Source organism: Sciurus carolinensis, chromosome 2, assembly GCF_902686445.1.
Source record: "Sciurus carolinensis chromosome 2, mSciCar1.2, whole genome shotgun sequence".
Classification (NCBI taxonomy): domain Eukaryota; kingdom Metazoa; phylum Chordata; class Mammalia; order Rodentia; family Sciuridae; genus Sciurus; species Sciurus carolinensis.
Genome location: NC_062214.1, coordinates 99,515,576 through 99,531,393, shown reverse-complemented (window position 1 = coordinate 99,531,393; position 15,818 = coordinate 99,515,576). Strand labels below are relative to the sequence as shown.

At 34.0% G+C, this 15,818-nt stretch overlaps 1 protein-coding gene and 1 pseudogene across 1 annotated transcript in view; both read left to right on the top strand.

Moving 5' to 3' along the window:
* The window catches only part of Unc13c (unc-13 homolog C), a 613,741-nt gene that overhangs the window by 399,313 nt on the left and 198,610 nt on the right, over positions 1-15,818 (top strand). Inside the window, 1 exon segment of the mRNA XM_047537684.1 lies at positions 12,822-12,907. Within this exon segment, the coding sequence (XP_047393640.1) occupies positions 12,822-12,907 (86 nt within the window).
* Positions 4,267-4,584, top strand: LOC124974382 (60S ribosomal protein L36a-like; annotated as a pseudogene).

Below are 15,818 nucleotides of genomic sequence, written 5' to 3'. Positions count from 1 at the left end.
CAATAAATGCTAGACACTAAAATAATGCTAGAACACTTATGGCTAGACACCAAAAGTTGGGGTCACATGGATTTAATTGGAAAAAGAGATATGTACAATGTTAATCATGAGTCTGAAACTGGTTAATCATTTTGACTGCCACATTCAAATGTTGTTCTAGGATTAAACTCTTTCTCCTACATACTTGCTTAGACAACTTTTTGAGAATAATTTTACATGAAAGGAAAAATTATATTCAGGGGATGGGATTATAGCTCAGTGGAAGAGCACTTATCTAGAATGCACGAGGCCCTGGCTCATGATCCCAGGCACCAAATAAAAAATGAAAAGAAAAACTAGATTCACATTCTATACTCAACTCAAAATCCAGAGAATGAAATAATTGACAAGGAAAAGAGACATCAAAAGGTTACAAATTTGAAGATGACTGTAGTGAGTGATCCAAAATTATGAATAAATAAATGAAGTATATAAAGAAGCCAGGAGAAAACAGAATTGAAGGAGAAGAAGGTAGTTGATAGTTTAAAGGAGAGAAAGGATGGTTAGAAGGAACAGCAGAAATGTCAGTAGCAGGGTCATGGCACTGGTGGACCTTTGGAGTAAAGATTCCCATTTTCAGTACTTACTGTACTCCCCTTCAAATCCGAAGAAGATTTCGTCCAAGATTCCAGGAGGCCTGACTCCACTGGCTGCCATGCCATCCTTTAAGTCAACTTCTGCTTTTCTTGGGTTCTACTACAATCATGGCGAGTCAGTTTAGTTTGCTTTACTATCACCAAGAATCCTCTTGAAAATAATCTTTTAATTATTTGTAGTTACCCAGGTCTCTGATTCTTACACCCCAGGTAACATAGGTACCCCAGTGTGATACTATCTGGAATGACACATATATTCCATTCTCTGATTACTGTTCAAGTGTAAAGAAATGCATCAATTTGACTTCACAGAATCTAAACAAACCGTTCAGTTCTTACAAGTATACACTCCTGAAGACTTAGGATTTACAGTGGGGAGAAGGGATAGCCCCCAAAACCCAAATATTTGTACCAAAAAGATACTTGACATAAATGGTATAAAAGAGACCATAACCAATTTTGAAAGTTTTGACTCATGCCAATTATAGACATTTAAAAATAGATCAATTGTTTCTCTGTAAATTCCCTAAATAATACATCATGTGAAAAGAATGAGAATATTTTTCTAAATCCTTAAGGGTATGATCATGCAAATGTTTACTAAGAATTAGTATTAATTCAAACATTTGTGAAATTTTCAATTTTTGCCTCCCTAATTACAGATCACAGATAATAGAAAAAGTTGGTCCTGGATTTTTTTAAGGTTTTGATTTGCTTGTTAGAAAATTTAGACACAAGTAGATATTTATACGTTACATACATCATCATCTTCATATAGGAAACTATGAAAATTGAATGGAAATAGGCATTGTATTAAGTATATTCATAGTTTATTTAACTTAACACAAATAACATCAGTACCATTATTTTTCCTGAATTGCAGATGATGAATCTGAAGCATAGAGTGGATTAAGTGACTTTTCTTTCTCTAGACCACACATCTAGTAAGAGGCAGATTCAGAATCTGAACACCCTTTGAATCAACAAAAGTATTGATTATAAGGAAAATGATTCCAGGAGTAAGATGATGGACATTATCATTCAGTCCAACCCAAACATTTTCTGATGTTTAATGACTAATCTGGATCTGGTTATGATTATTTATAACACGATTTCTTACAAGATGTTAAGAATTCAGGATTTTATATGGCACCAGTTGCAATGGGATGTAAACCAATAGAAAAAAAGGTATAAAATGTGTTATCACAAGAATAAATAACAAGTTATGTAGGCTGCCCTTGTCCATCTCCACCTCCTTTCCCACTTCGGGAAAGCATTTCTTTTGTTTTACAAAATGTAAATTTCAGTAGTTAAACTAAATTCATTCCAATTTTATTTTTCGTATTAAAATTAAATATGTTCTTAAAGATTCAAGTTCATTAAAATAATACCTTAAGTCATAAATTCAAATAAAGAGAAAAAAGATAAAAGGATGATTGGCTTTAAATAGTGTTCGGAATTGACTTGTTTTATGACAAGAGAAACCTAACTAGAAATTGAAAACTTGTCAATATAGTAAGTGTCCAATTTGATGAGCTCACTCACCAATCCATAAGCTCATTTTCAGCTTTAATTGCAGTGTTATGATGTTTTAGTTTCTCTTTGATGCAGCTTTCACTTACAAGATTAGTTTATTATAAACTAGTAGAGTCCTGCTCAGTAAAATTCATCCTTCCTGGCTGTTCTCTCTCTGTTCATGATAATGTCAGTTAATTGCATTCATGTATGTCAAGTGTTCATAAATGCAGAACATACTAACAGAACCTATTTTAATAATGTGAAAGAGCATAGCAAACTAAATGTCTCTTGAGTTCTAACTTCCATAATAAAGTTTCCATTGCATACATGGCAGAGCACAGACCCACTGCTTAGTCATTTGTTACAATGAACATCCTTCTTCAAAGACAACTTTGCATATCACAATAATACTTCACATTTAATGGATTCTAATTTTATCTGTTGTGACTAATGAATCAGAATGATCAAATTTGGCAGTGGTAGATTATGTTTTCCTTATTTCACTAAGAGATTTGCAAGATAATAAATTGGTTTATTAAATTGTGTCTCATATGATTCAAGGTTTAAAACATTTATGCTTTCTGTTAATTGCTGCAAATTAAAAACGAGATATTCTTATAATAATAGAATGGATCAGTTATTTAATTAAACCTCCTCTTTATAAATTATAGATTAAGTTAAGCTATAACTGCATGGAAAATGAAGAAGTGGGCTTTAAATTAGAGAATTTGATTTGTATATAGAAAATGTAACAAATTCAGATTAATGTTGTACCAGAAGGGGGTTCAAGGAGGTCCCTGGGCAGAGGAGACCTCTACCTGGAACTTGCAAGCTCTTGAGACAGAAAAGAATTTAAGAATGTATCAGGTTTTATCAGAGGAAAAGTTTTATTAGAAAGTAAAAGGTGAAAATCTACATTCTCAAAGCAGAATACCAGCTATCTGAAGAGTGGGAAGCAATGTTTTTGGGGTCACAAGCTCTTCTTTTAAAGAAAACTTGTGAGGGTGGGTATAGGGAGGTATGTGGGGGTAGAATCAGCCTGGTGACACAAGACAATTTATGGTAATCTGGCAGGTCTCAGGATCCTTGGGTCTATGTGGTCTCCCCTACTTGGTCCATAGGTAACATTGCAAATGTACCTATATTGTAGGTTCTTAAAATAGCCTATCTTTATACAAAGAAAAAAGATTACATTATCCTTTGTTCAGCCTGTTCTAAAAGAACAGTGTTAGTACATTGTATAGGCTCATTAACAGTACAGAAGGCAATCTTCATAAGTGAGTGAATTTGAAGTCACATTAAGATTAACAGAGTTTTTGAGTTTGGAAGTGACAGGCCTAGGAGAAAAACTGGCCTCCAGAGAAAAAGTTCTGAGGAACTTCAGCACAAGGCTTTTGGATTAAAGTTGCAGTCTCCTCTTTCTCCTTTTTGTCACATTTCTACCTATCTTTCATCTTTTTCCTATCCTACCTCAATATGATACACACACACACGCACACACACACACACACACGCATGCATATATATGTATACATTATATAATGGAATAGGAGTATTAATATACCATTTTTATGTATACTTTTTTAACTTTTAAATATGTGTATATAATAATTCCTCTGAGTTGCAAATAGGAAATGGTTGCAGAAAGTTAATAGCTTCTTCAGTTCTGCTTCTATAACAGTTTGGAATTTATTTCTGATTAGCATATGAACTGCTAGTGTGTCAGTGAGGATTTCTGAAGCTGTAAAACTAGTTTACTCCTATGAGTACATAAAACATTTCCTCTGCAATCAAGTTTTTTGCTATTAATTCTATTAACATTTTTTTTCCTGGAGACTAAAAAACAAGAAAACACTAATATAAACTTCCATTCATTTTGTGTGATAATTATCTTTTCATTAGAAATCAATGGAATCTGAATAAGATGCTCCTTTATATCTCACATATAATTAAATTTTATTATCAACAGTCACAGAAATTTATTGAATGCTCACTATGTGCTAGTGAATATACAAAATGTTTACATATAAAAAACTCATTTAATCCTAACAACTGCCCTAGAAAAACTAATAATAAAAATAATAATAGTCTTGCCCATAACGCTACTGCAAACATGGTGAATGTTCCTAAGACCCACTGGACGTTCTGTAAGAAGTGTGGTAAACACCAACCCCATAAAGTGACACAGTACAAGAAGGGCAAGGATTCTCTGTATGTACAGGGAAAGTAGCATTATGACAGGGAACAGAGAGGTTATGGTGGGCGGACAAAGCCAATTCTCATGGAAAAGGCTAAAACAACAAAGATCTTGGTGAGGCTTGCATGTATTGAGCCTAACTGCAGATCTAAGAAAATGCTGGCTATTAAGAGATGCAAGCATTTTGAACTGGGAGGGGATAAGTAGAGAAAGGGCCAAGCAATCCAGTTTTAAGCTTCATTGTTTGTTTTGTTATGAAGATAATAAAATATTGAGGTTATCCTCACTTAAAAAATAATAATACAATTATTATCATTCCCATTTGCAGATGAGATCGTTGAGATTTAAAGAGACTACTAACTATTCTGCTGGGTAAATTAGTTAAGTAGCAGAGGTAATATCAAATCTTTGTCTTCTGAACTTCATTGAGGTTTAGCCACATGCTCTCACCGTTGTGGATTTTATAGAAGAAATAGTCAGAAATGTGTTAAATTGTGGAAAATTAGCCCCTAGCAAATATGTAAATGATGTAGACTTCTTAGCTACCAAAAGAAAAGGCAGTAGTAATCAACAATGGATGGAGTTGGAAGAAAACAACTCTACTTTGGAACTGGGAATGAAGCATAAATTAAGCATTTAAGATTTGTTGCCAAACTGAAAGCATATATTTACAAATCTATGAAGGAAATTTGAACACAGTGCAAAAAAAAAAAAAAACACTATTATGAAAATATAATTATTTGTGACCTCTTAAAATTTGGAAACTTAAAGCCTAATCAGCAGTTACTAGGTACTTGATAAAAATCTACATTGTGAGAAAAATAGGATGTCTTTCCTTTTCAAGCACCAATTTACTTTTTAATGTCGTATTTTGCTCACAATTTTGATTTCTTTTTCTCCATTTTTTCCGTAGGTGGAATAGAGTAAAGAAATTGTTTTGGAAACAGTTTTGTAAATATCACCAGGTTATGTTCTGGCTTTTGGGATTACTTAAAATCCAAAAGTCCTCCCTGCACATGCCATTTCTCAAATTGCTTCAACTAAAAGTATTCAATATTTGAAGGTCTCATATTTTGGGATAGGATGTTCTAAGCCCTATCAAAAGAAATGTTTTATAATGCTAGGGAAAATTAGCTAAAGAGATAAAATGTGTTTCCTCTCTCCTCTCCAAATATGTGTGTGTGTAATGTTGGTGATGCAGAGACACTAAGTGAAAGAAGTTCAAGGGAAGGAAAATAAATTTTCCTTCTAACTTTCTGAGTTCTTCCAAGATCCCCATAACAAAAGACAGGTTAACAAGAGAAAAGCTCACAGATTTATTTACTGTCAGTTTTATGGGACATAGGAGCTTTTATAAGAACATGAAGAACCAAAGAAGTGGTTAAATTTGAGGCTTTTTTTGTGTGTGTGTGTGCTAGATTTGGTGAAGAGTACAATTGTGGACAGCTGTTTCAGAAAAAAACTATACTAAGTATGAGATAAGTGTAGTCACGGGGAAAACAGAAAGGCCTGTTCACTCAGATTCCTTCTCTTCCTTATGTCCTCAGAGATAAGGATGCTCCTTTCCTCTTGGGGGTGGGGATGACTCCTCTCACCTCTCATGTGAGGGAGAGCCTTCAAACCTGCTTCAGGGGAAAATCCAAAAGTCCTCCCTGCACATGCCATTTCTCAAATTGCTTCAACTAAAAGTATTCAATATTTGAAGGTCTCATATTTTGGGATAGGATGTTCTAAGCCCTATCAAAAGAAATGTTTTATAATGCTAGGGAAAATTGGCTAAAGAGATAAAATGTAGTTTTGATCAGTTCTAAACCCTAAAGCAAATGTCAATAAAATCATGCTAGGTAAGTTAAATCCTGTGTCAAGTGAAATTATGAATTTACACAATATATAACACTGTTGAAAACTTAATATTCAATGAGTTATGATCCAGTTTATAGTGACTATGCACTTTTCTATGCCCTTATCTGTTCTAGTAATCTAATCATTGCTAATTTTCTTTGAGTACTGCAGACAATTTTAGAGGGAGGTGATACCTGGGCTGTGTTTTGAAAAGAGAAAGAGTACTTATAATTACACAGAAATTAAGGAGGAGAGAGAAGAGAAAGGGTGAAATGACCAGAAGGTGTATCATGGGACATATCAAGAAACAAAGTAATGTGGGTAGTAAAGTGTTGGGGAATGGAGATGGAAGAAGTGAGATTTGGAGTCAGATGGTCAGGAGCCTAGATAGTCACGTTAGGAGCAATTGATGGTTTTATAAGAGTGGTTTGAAATATTATGGTCTTTGTTTTTAAAAGATTAATTAGGTGGTACTATGGAGGGTTCCATATATTGAAAAGAGATGACCTAATAGTCTAGGTCAATTCTTGAGGTAAATAAGGATAACACCTGGAGTTAGGACTAATGGAAAGACAGAAGCAAATTCCATAGGTATGCCAAAGAAGAATCCACAGGAGAGCAGAAGGAAGAGAAGTTGTGGAGTGAGGCAGAGGTTGATGACTACAGGGGTTATCTATATTCACAGGACAAATAGTGTTGACTTTCATTTAACTAGAGTATATATTAGAAAGAGTCACAAGTATTTCCAAATTCACCCAAATGCCATAGACAGGCAGTAAAATAAAAATATAGGATTTAGAAGAACCTTTGTTTAATTAGATAAGCAAATTAAGGAACTTTGCGATTTTTTTTTTATTTCATCAGTGGATATCTGTTATCTCCATAGGTAACAGAAAGCACAGCTAAAATTGAAACAGCTTATCATAGGATACTATATTGGAGTAAATGTTCTACAACAGCAGAAAGACATCTCAGACATGAAAAGTTTTTTTTTTCTGTATTAAAGTGTATTGTAGCAAAAATTACATTTTGATATTTAAATTTAAAGAGGATATGACACAAGAACTGGAGGTCTATGGAGAATCATCAGATAACTATGAGAAAATCAGGTTCAAAAAAGTCCTGAATGTTCATCAGGAGGTTTTTTAATGGCTTCTAGTTGGATAAGTAATAATTTTCACTGTCATTTTCATTGAAATATCTGATATTTGATATTTGATCTTTTTTCCTATGATTATTAGGTTTTTGTGTTTTCTTCTTTTTAAATTGCCCATTCATCTCATCAGTCACTTTTCTAACATATATCTCCTTCCTGTAGACTTATTTTCATATGAATAACATGATCCCTTTACTTTTTTTAGAGACTGTGTATATTTTTCCAGTGTGATGTTTTTATTTTAAATGGTGGTTTGATTTTTTGCCTTAACATGGCAAAACGATGATGAGAACCCTTTAACCGCAGTTTTCCAAGAATGAAAGTCAAACTTGACAGTGCCTATGTAACTGAGAAAACCCTGAGATGAACTCCTTATTTTTAGATTCTGTTTTGAAATTATCCAGTTGAAGCTTCTAGATTAAAGAAAAAATATTTCAGAAGTCACAGGCAGAGTCTTTTGTATAATAATTACAATCATTAATTGGAGTGCACAGTTTGTCTCTTCTACTCATTAATCTTTATTTATCCTCCTTCAAAAGTCCACACAAATCTCACTTTCTTCAACTATCTTCTGTGAATGACCATACCAGTATGTTCTGCATTTTATATTTTGGGCTTTATCATATTCAGTAGTTTCCACTTACTTCTATAATACATCCTTTTCAGTTGTAAACCATGTTTCTTGTTATCACATCAACTCAAGATTGGGAAACAGAATGTAAAAGCAGCCCCAAAGAATATCTTTGGCTCCTGTAGCTTGAGCTTTTTGGGCTAATCCTCCAGTGTCCCTTGGTTACATCAGACATTCTTCATTCTCCTTTTCTATTCTCCATGTTCCTACTCTCTGTGTTGATCTTTCTCTGATCCCCTTTGATATCACTGTGGGCACCCTACAAGCACCCTACCATCACCTACAGCACCCTCCAAGTTCCCTATCACTACTGGTGCCTGATAAATGAAACTTCAAAATCCCGTGTTGCCAAAATTATTCTCACTGCTGACCATTTCTGTAGACATTACAGGGATCATTCTTAGTGACTGCTGTTACTTCTGGTGAGAACCAGTCATGAGCACTGTTTTTCTAATATTTGATGTAATAAAACCGCTGTTTCCCACAACCATTTGTATCCTTTCATCATGTAGTTTCCTTCATAGCACATATCCCACTTTTTAAATTTTGGGTGTGTACTTATTTTTTTAATTTCTGGTCCTATTAGATTGTAAGGTTCAGAAAGCCAGAGACCCTGCCTGTTTTATTTAGTAGCAAGTAATCTGCTCTCAGTACTTCCTGGGCTTTTGGGTAGTAGCTACTTGTTATAGGGATGAACAAATGGCATTGGCAGTCATTTGTATTATATTACATCTTACTTTATTACTTGTAAATTTATAAAATTTCTGGATTATTTTCTAAAATAAATATGAGAAATCTGATTGAAAGATTATGTATGCATATGCCTCCTTGAATCCAATTTCCCTTTACTCCTCACCCAAACACAACTACTAACATGGTTTTAATATTTTTTTTATCCTCATGAATTTCTTTACACCTTAATGGCATGTGTCTATTAGAAAAGCATGGTGGATGTGTACCGTCTCTTGAGAAACTAACAAATCTGAAAGCAAAGGCTGAGAGGCTGAGGAACTGCACAGAAAGCAACAGCTGAAAAACCAAGAAGCTGAATTAGGGAAAAGGAGAACAATTAGAAAACAGCCTACAAAGTAGTGGGTCTTGGTAAATTCCACGACCTTGGGGCTTTAGCAATCTGAATCCTAGGAAAAATGTGAAGAAAAGGTTGCCCTGCTTTGAATGGTCTTAGTCCCTAACTGGGTTGAGGTCATATCTGAATATTTTCTTTTGGCCTATCTTTGTGTTTACTAATTCTCTCTTTTGTCTTATCTAACCTACTGATAAATTCATATATTGACATTTTAATTTAATTGGTTATAGTTTTCAGCTGTAGAATCTCCATTTAATCCTTTTAGTAGTGTCCAGATCACTGCTGAGTTTCTCTATTTTGTTAATTAATTACTTAAATGTATTAGTCATGTATTTTAAAACACCTGAGACTCTAAATTCCATTATATTCACCTCAGTGTCTCAAAGAAAGGTATGGACACACTTGAAAATGCTCAGAGTGCCCAAAATAAGTTATATTTCTTTAGAACACAGAAAAGGAATAATATGTAAAACCCAAAGAAAGTAGTGAAAAATGAAATTTATGATTTAGAAGACAGTTATATAGCCACTAAAAAGATGTAGAGCATTCTTATCTCACCAAAATTTCTTTTATTTTCCTCTTCCTATTTCAAATCCTGGTAATCACTGATATACATTTTGTCCTGTATTTTTACCTTTCCATACGAACTGTAAAGGGAATCAAACAATATATAGGTTTTGAGGCTGGCATCTTTTAATTAGCATGGTTCATTTTGTCCTCCACAGTGTCACATGTATCAGTAATTTATTTTTATTTACTAGCAGCATTCCATTGCATTTCATGGGTCTCTCACAGTTTATCCTTTCAGTGCTAAAATATTTTAATTATTTGCAAATTTTGATAATTATGAAATAAAACACTAGAAATATTCATGTACAGTTTTGGGCATAAACATAAATTCACATTTCTTTTGGATAAATACCTAGTAGCAGGACTGCTATAAATGTATATGTAATTTTATAAGTTGTCAAACTATTTTCCAACGTTACTATAACATTTTGCATTCTCAGCATAAATGTGCTAGCTCCAGCTCCTCTGTACTCTTTTGTATCTTTGTCAGTCCTTTGTATAGTCAAACTTGTTTTTGTATTTTTGAACTATTCTAATAGACAGGGTATAGGTTATGTGGTAATTTTAACTGGCATGTGCCTAATTACTAATGATATCAAGCATATTTACATGTGTATTTTTTCCATTTAATTTTCTTTTTTCCTGAAATGTCGTTCAAATCAGATGCCCATTTTTAAATTGAATACATATTTTCCTGTCACTGAGTCTTGAGCGTAATTTGTATATTCTGGATGCAAGTTCATCAGACTCATTTTTTTAATTAGAGCTTTATAGTTATACATAGTACTTGGGTTCATCTCAAAAAACTCATACATGTATGGAATTTGATTTCAGATCACAAACCTCCTCTTACTTCTCCTTTTCCCTCCCTTCCTCCTTCCCCTCTCGCATTCTTCCTCCTCTACTCTACTAGACTTCCTTTTATTTGTCTGTTTATTATATTTGATTGGTTATTTTTACTTATGCATATAGGTGAAATATCCTGTTATATTTATTTATGTGCATAACATGATTTTTAAAGTATTCCTTCTGCATTGCCTCCCCTTACCCATCCCTCCACTTTGCCTCTTGATCTCCTTCTACATTACTGATCTTCCCTTCATCTTTATGTTATCCTATTCTTCCCTCCCACGTTCCTTTATTATACTCTAGCTTCTGCATATGAAAGAAGATATTTGACCCTTGATTTCTGGTTTATTTCACTTAGGGTAATGTTCTCCATTTCCATCCATTTATGGCAAATGCCATAATTTCATTCTTCTTTATGGCTGTGTAGAAGTCCATTGTATGTATATACACCACATTTTTTTAATCCATTCAACTATTGATGTTTGCCTGGGTTGATTTCATAATTTAGCTATTGTGAATAATACTTCTATAAACATGGAGGTAGCTGTATTGCTATAGAATGCCAATTTTAGTTCTTCTGGGTAAATACCAAGGAGTGGGATAGTTCAGTCTTATGGTGGTTCCATTCCTAGTTTTTTGAGGAATCACTATACTACTTTCCAGAGATGTTGTTCTAGTCTGCATTCCTACCAACAATGTAAAATTCCTACCAACAATGTAAATGTTTTTGCAATCATTTTTATCCTGATACATGTCTTATTCTCTCCATTTTCTCAGTAGTATCTTTTGAAAATTAAATTTTATCTAATTTATGAAGTCCAATTTATCACTATTTTATTTTGTGGATTGCACTTTCTGTGCCACATCTAAGTAAATTTTGTCTAATACAAGGTCACAAACAATTTCTACAATGTTCTCTTTTAGAAGTTTCATAGTCTTAGGTGTGGTATATAGATCCATGATCCATTTTGTGTTCATTTTTATATATTATAAAGTAGGGCAAAGGTTCACTTTTCTTTTATGCATGCAATATCAAATTATTCTAGCATTACTTGTTGAAAAGAGTGTATTTTCTCTATTGACTTACTTTTGCATCTTGTTGAAAGTTGATTGATTTTGTATTTGAAGATATACTGCATTGATTGCTATAGTTTCACAGAAAGCTTTAAAGACAGGTGATGTGAGTCTATCAGTTTTTTTTTTTTTAATTTCATCTTGAGTCTTCTAGTTGTTTGAGTTCACCTTGTCAGTTTTAGAATCAACTTGTCAATTTCTACAAAAAGTTCCTCTGGAATCTGATTGTGATTGCATTGAATCTATACATCAATTTGGAAAATTGATATTCTAATAATATTAAAGTACCAATCCATGAAATCCATGAATAAAATATTTTCCTCTATGTAGGTCTCCTTTGATTTCTTATATCAATACTGTGTAGTTTTCTTCATATGTATATCTTGTATATATTTTTATATTTATACCCAAGTATTCAAAACTTTTTTGCAATTATAAATAATACTGTCATTTTAATTTCAATTTTAATTGTTCATTGTTAATATATAGATTTTATATGGTTTATATTTAATATAAATTTATATGCTAAGAAATTATTTTAGTAGCTTTTCTTAGTAATTTATTAGACATTTTCAAAGAAGACAACATTTTAGCAGTATTTTCATCATTTTCTATGTACAAAATCATGGTGATCACAAAATGCTATTTGTAGGTCATTGGACCTATCCTCAAAATCAAGACATAGAAAAATGGAGAGTTTATTAAAACTTAAGGAGCTCTTTAGGCACAAATACAAGAAATTCATGGAGAGGCCTGAGCATCATGACTTTGACACTAATATAATAAAATAACAACATAATAAAGTCTATTTTCCCATCACCCAATACATTTTTTCACAGTACGCTGGGGTGTGTGTGTGTGCATGTAGTTTCTTTTCCTTGACCTATGAAAGTCCATAAGAAGGAATTTCATAAGCAAAAGTATTTAAAAGTATTTATGAACTGCTGTGAGATACTTTTGCTTATGAAATTTCTCACAGCAGGTATCTCACAGCTGGTTATTTTTATACTAACAAAATAAAATGTAATGCTAAAGACTAATGTGTATATATTTAGTTTTATTAAGTTTCAACCATAAGAAAGAGTTCTGAGTTTAAATAGTTGATCAATGTCAAACTTCTGCATTTGTTTTAAAATACGAATTGAGACCATATCTGTGTGTGTGTGTGTGTGTGTGTGTGTGTGTGTGTGTGTGGTGCTTGTTGTTTTTGTTGCAGGCATGTTCCTCTTTTTGATACACTAATCAAATGTACTTCATTTTAGGTTTCCTCAAGAACTAAATATGGGGAAAATAAGTGCTGAAATTATGTGGACTCTTTTTGCTCTAGATATGAAATATGCACTAGAAGGTAAGTACAAATGTCTATACTTATTAGAATATTTGCCTTAATTAAGCTGTGATTTACCTTCTTGACTTTAAACATGAGGAATTATTTCATTTAAACATTGACTATTGTGATCAGCTTAGTTTGAAAATGTAATTCCCAGTGGTAGGAAGATAAAGGTCTTGGAGTATTTGAAAGTCCTAAAGAAGTAGTTACATGCTTTAATCAGGTGGCCTAAATTGCAGGATCATAATGGATAGTTTTCTGTAGGACAATGATCAGACAGGAATATTTTATGGCAGCTTATTTACTAAGGCTGCCATATTGAGAAGTGGGTAAATAGTACAGGTTTAGGTATTTATCTATATGGACTTGGAAATAGTATCCGTGGGAAGCAGGTGAAAGTATGATCAAAGCTCACACAAGACAATAGCAAGACTTCTCATCAAAACATTCCACCCTCAACAAGTCCAAGTCAAACAATGTAACACAAGAGAAATACAGCTCTGAGTTCAAATGTTTCTATAAATATTCTTTGAGCATCTACACTGTTTAGGGTTAGTGATAGAAACAAAAACCAGCTTCCTGTCTTCTAAGAACTCACATCCTATAGAAAAATTTCTTTGTACTTTCTCAACAAACATATTGAGCCCATAGGTACTAAATTATTGTAGATGTACTCAGTGTGTGGGATACAGCAGTAAATAAGAAAGCCACAGTTCCTGCCTCCAACAGGACTATGGAGAAAACTGCAAGTGTTGCTGCAAGCAGGCAGCTGCAATGTGGAGTAGTCAGGGCTAATGATGATGGAGTGTCCAGAGGAGAAGAACCTACATCAGACTTCAGAGAAGAGGGCAAGGCAGCTTTTCTAGAGGAACTTCCTCTAAGAAAAATTTATCTTGAAAAAAGCCTAAATGAGAAGTAGGAGTAAGAAACCTTCTGTTAGAGGACCAAGCATTAACAATTAGTACAAGCACAAGATGCATCTGAGAACAGAGAATGTAGTAGACCTGAAATAAAGAGGTAGTATGAAATGAGTCTGGGAAAAATGGCAAGGACCAGCATACCTGTAAGCATACCTTCTGGGCCAGGGTGAGGAGTTTAATTCTCGTCTAAGAGAAATGAAAGACCATGAACAGTTTTCAGCAAGGGCATGTCTTATTTAGATGTGCAGCTTCATTTTGATTGTAGGGTAAGCCTGGTTGGTAAGTTCATGCTCCCTAGGCTATTGCTTTTTAACTTGGCTCAAATGTAAGCTTGAGGCTATCAGATGCAGAGGGAACATTCGAAAGTTTTCCTTAATGGAAAAATAAGATTTTCTGGTCAAGTCAGGGTCGCCCACACACAAATAGAGAGGTTTATATAATCTTTAAAATTGTACCAGTATTGCTCAGAGGTAGAATCTCCTTATTGTGCAACAAGGGAAGGTGTTCCTTCTACAGTGTGTAGATGGCCCAACCCTCTCTACCTCTGCTTCCATCTCTGCCTCCTAATAACCGCATCCTTTTACACCACTCTGCTGTTTAACTGTCTCTTGGAGATCCAAAAATTCTCCAAAACATCAGGCAAGCATCACCAGACCACTAAGCCAGGAAGTTTCTTAAGATGACATGTATTCCCCTGAGTCTATCCCCTGTACACTCCCACCTTCCTTGAATATCTATCAAGCATCTCTAACATTACAGAATCAGCATAGAAGTCTTAATCTCCTCTGTCAAAAACTACTTCCTCTTCCCTACTTCCTATTGGGGTTATGAGCACAACATGCATCCAGTTACTTAAGTCAAGCATATGGGGATAGTCATCAATTCCTGTCTTGTCCTCACCACATTCACAGTTCACTCCTCCATTAGGGTTTTTACACCAGCTGTTCCACTGCCTTGCTTTCTCTTCCCACCAACCTTCACAAGCAGCTGTGCAGAACTCAGCAGATGCTACAGAGTATCTATAACTGCCAAATAACTTTATTTTAATCTTTTGTAGAGCAACAAATTATTGTCTCTTATTTGTTTATTTGTGATTGTTGGTTTCATTATTTCTTGTGTGTCTTCCTCACCATGTTGCCAAAATCTTGTCTATGATTTTAACTGATATAACTATGTTGTTTAGAGTGATGCCTAGAAAGTAAAAGCTACTCATTAACAACTACTCATTGAACCAAGACTTTACCAGATAGTTCCTTCTCAATGGAGTAGTGGACAGGGTAATAATGAAGGAGATGTGCATTCGGGATCTTTTGCTTCATGATCTTAGATATATTCAAGTATTGTGCTTCATTGACTTCACCTGAAAAATGAAGGGTGCCTGTGGGATCAGGGGACTAGGTAGGGGCAGGATGGCTCCCACCACATTACAGAGGCACCTGACTACTTGGAACTGTTATAAGCAGGTGCTGGTTGCTAGTACACATTTGGTTGGGCTGAGTCCCTGTTTTGTTTACATAGAAATGTGTGCACAACTATGTGAATATTTTATGTTATCCTTCTTTTAAAAGAAGTAGTAATTTTAAACAAGTATACTGTACTCAATGAAATTAGGAATGCTACAGGTGAAACACCTGCAATTTTGATTGGTTACTTATTGATTAGGGGTTAATTCTGTACTAGGTACAAAAAAAATAAAGTCTGAGGTTGTGTGATCAAAAACTGGCACAATTTCAAGGAGTAATTAAGATTTTGTGATTTTTTCTTGACCTTTTGGAGACAATAATCTCTTTCTGAACAAGAATTTTTATTTGTTGACTTCTTCACAAATAATATAAGTCACGTACTAGTACAATTCAATAGTTGTTACATTTGCACATTTACACCTATTTTCAGGAAGGCATAATTAGTAATATGAGGGAATAACTTGGAATGCAGTTCATGGTTTAACCCTCTTCCATTAGAAGAGAAGGTCTTCTTTTTTCTTTTTTCGGGGTTGTATGTCACCTTTG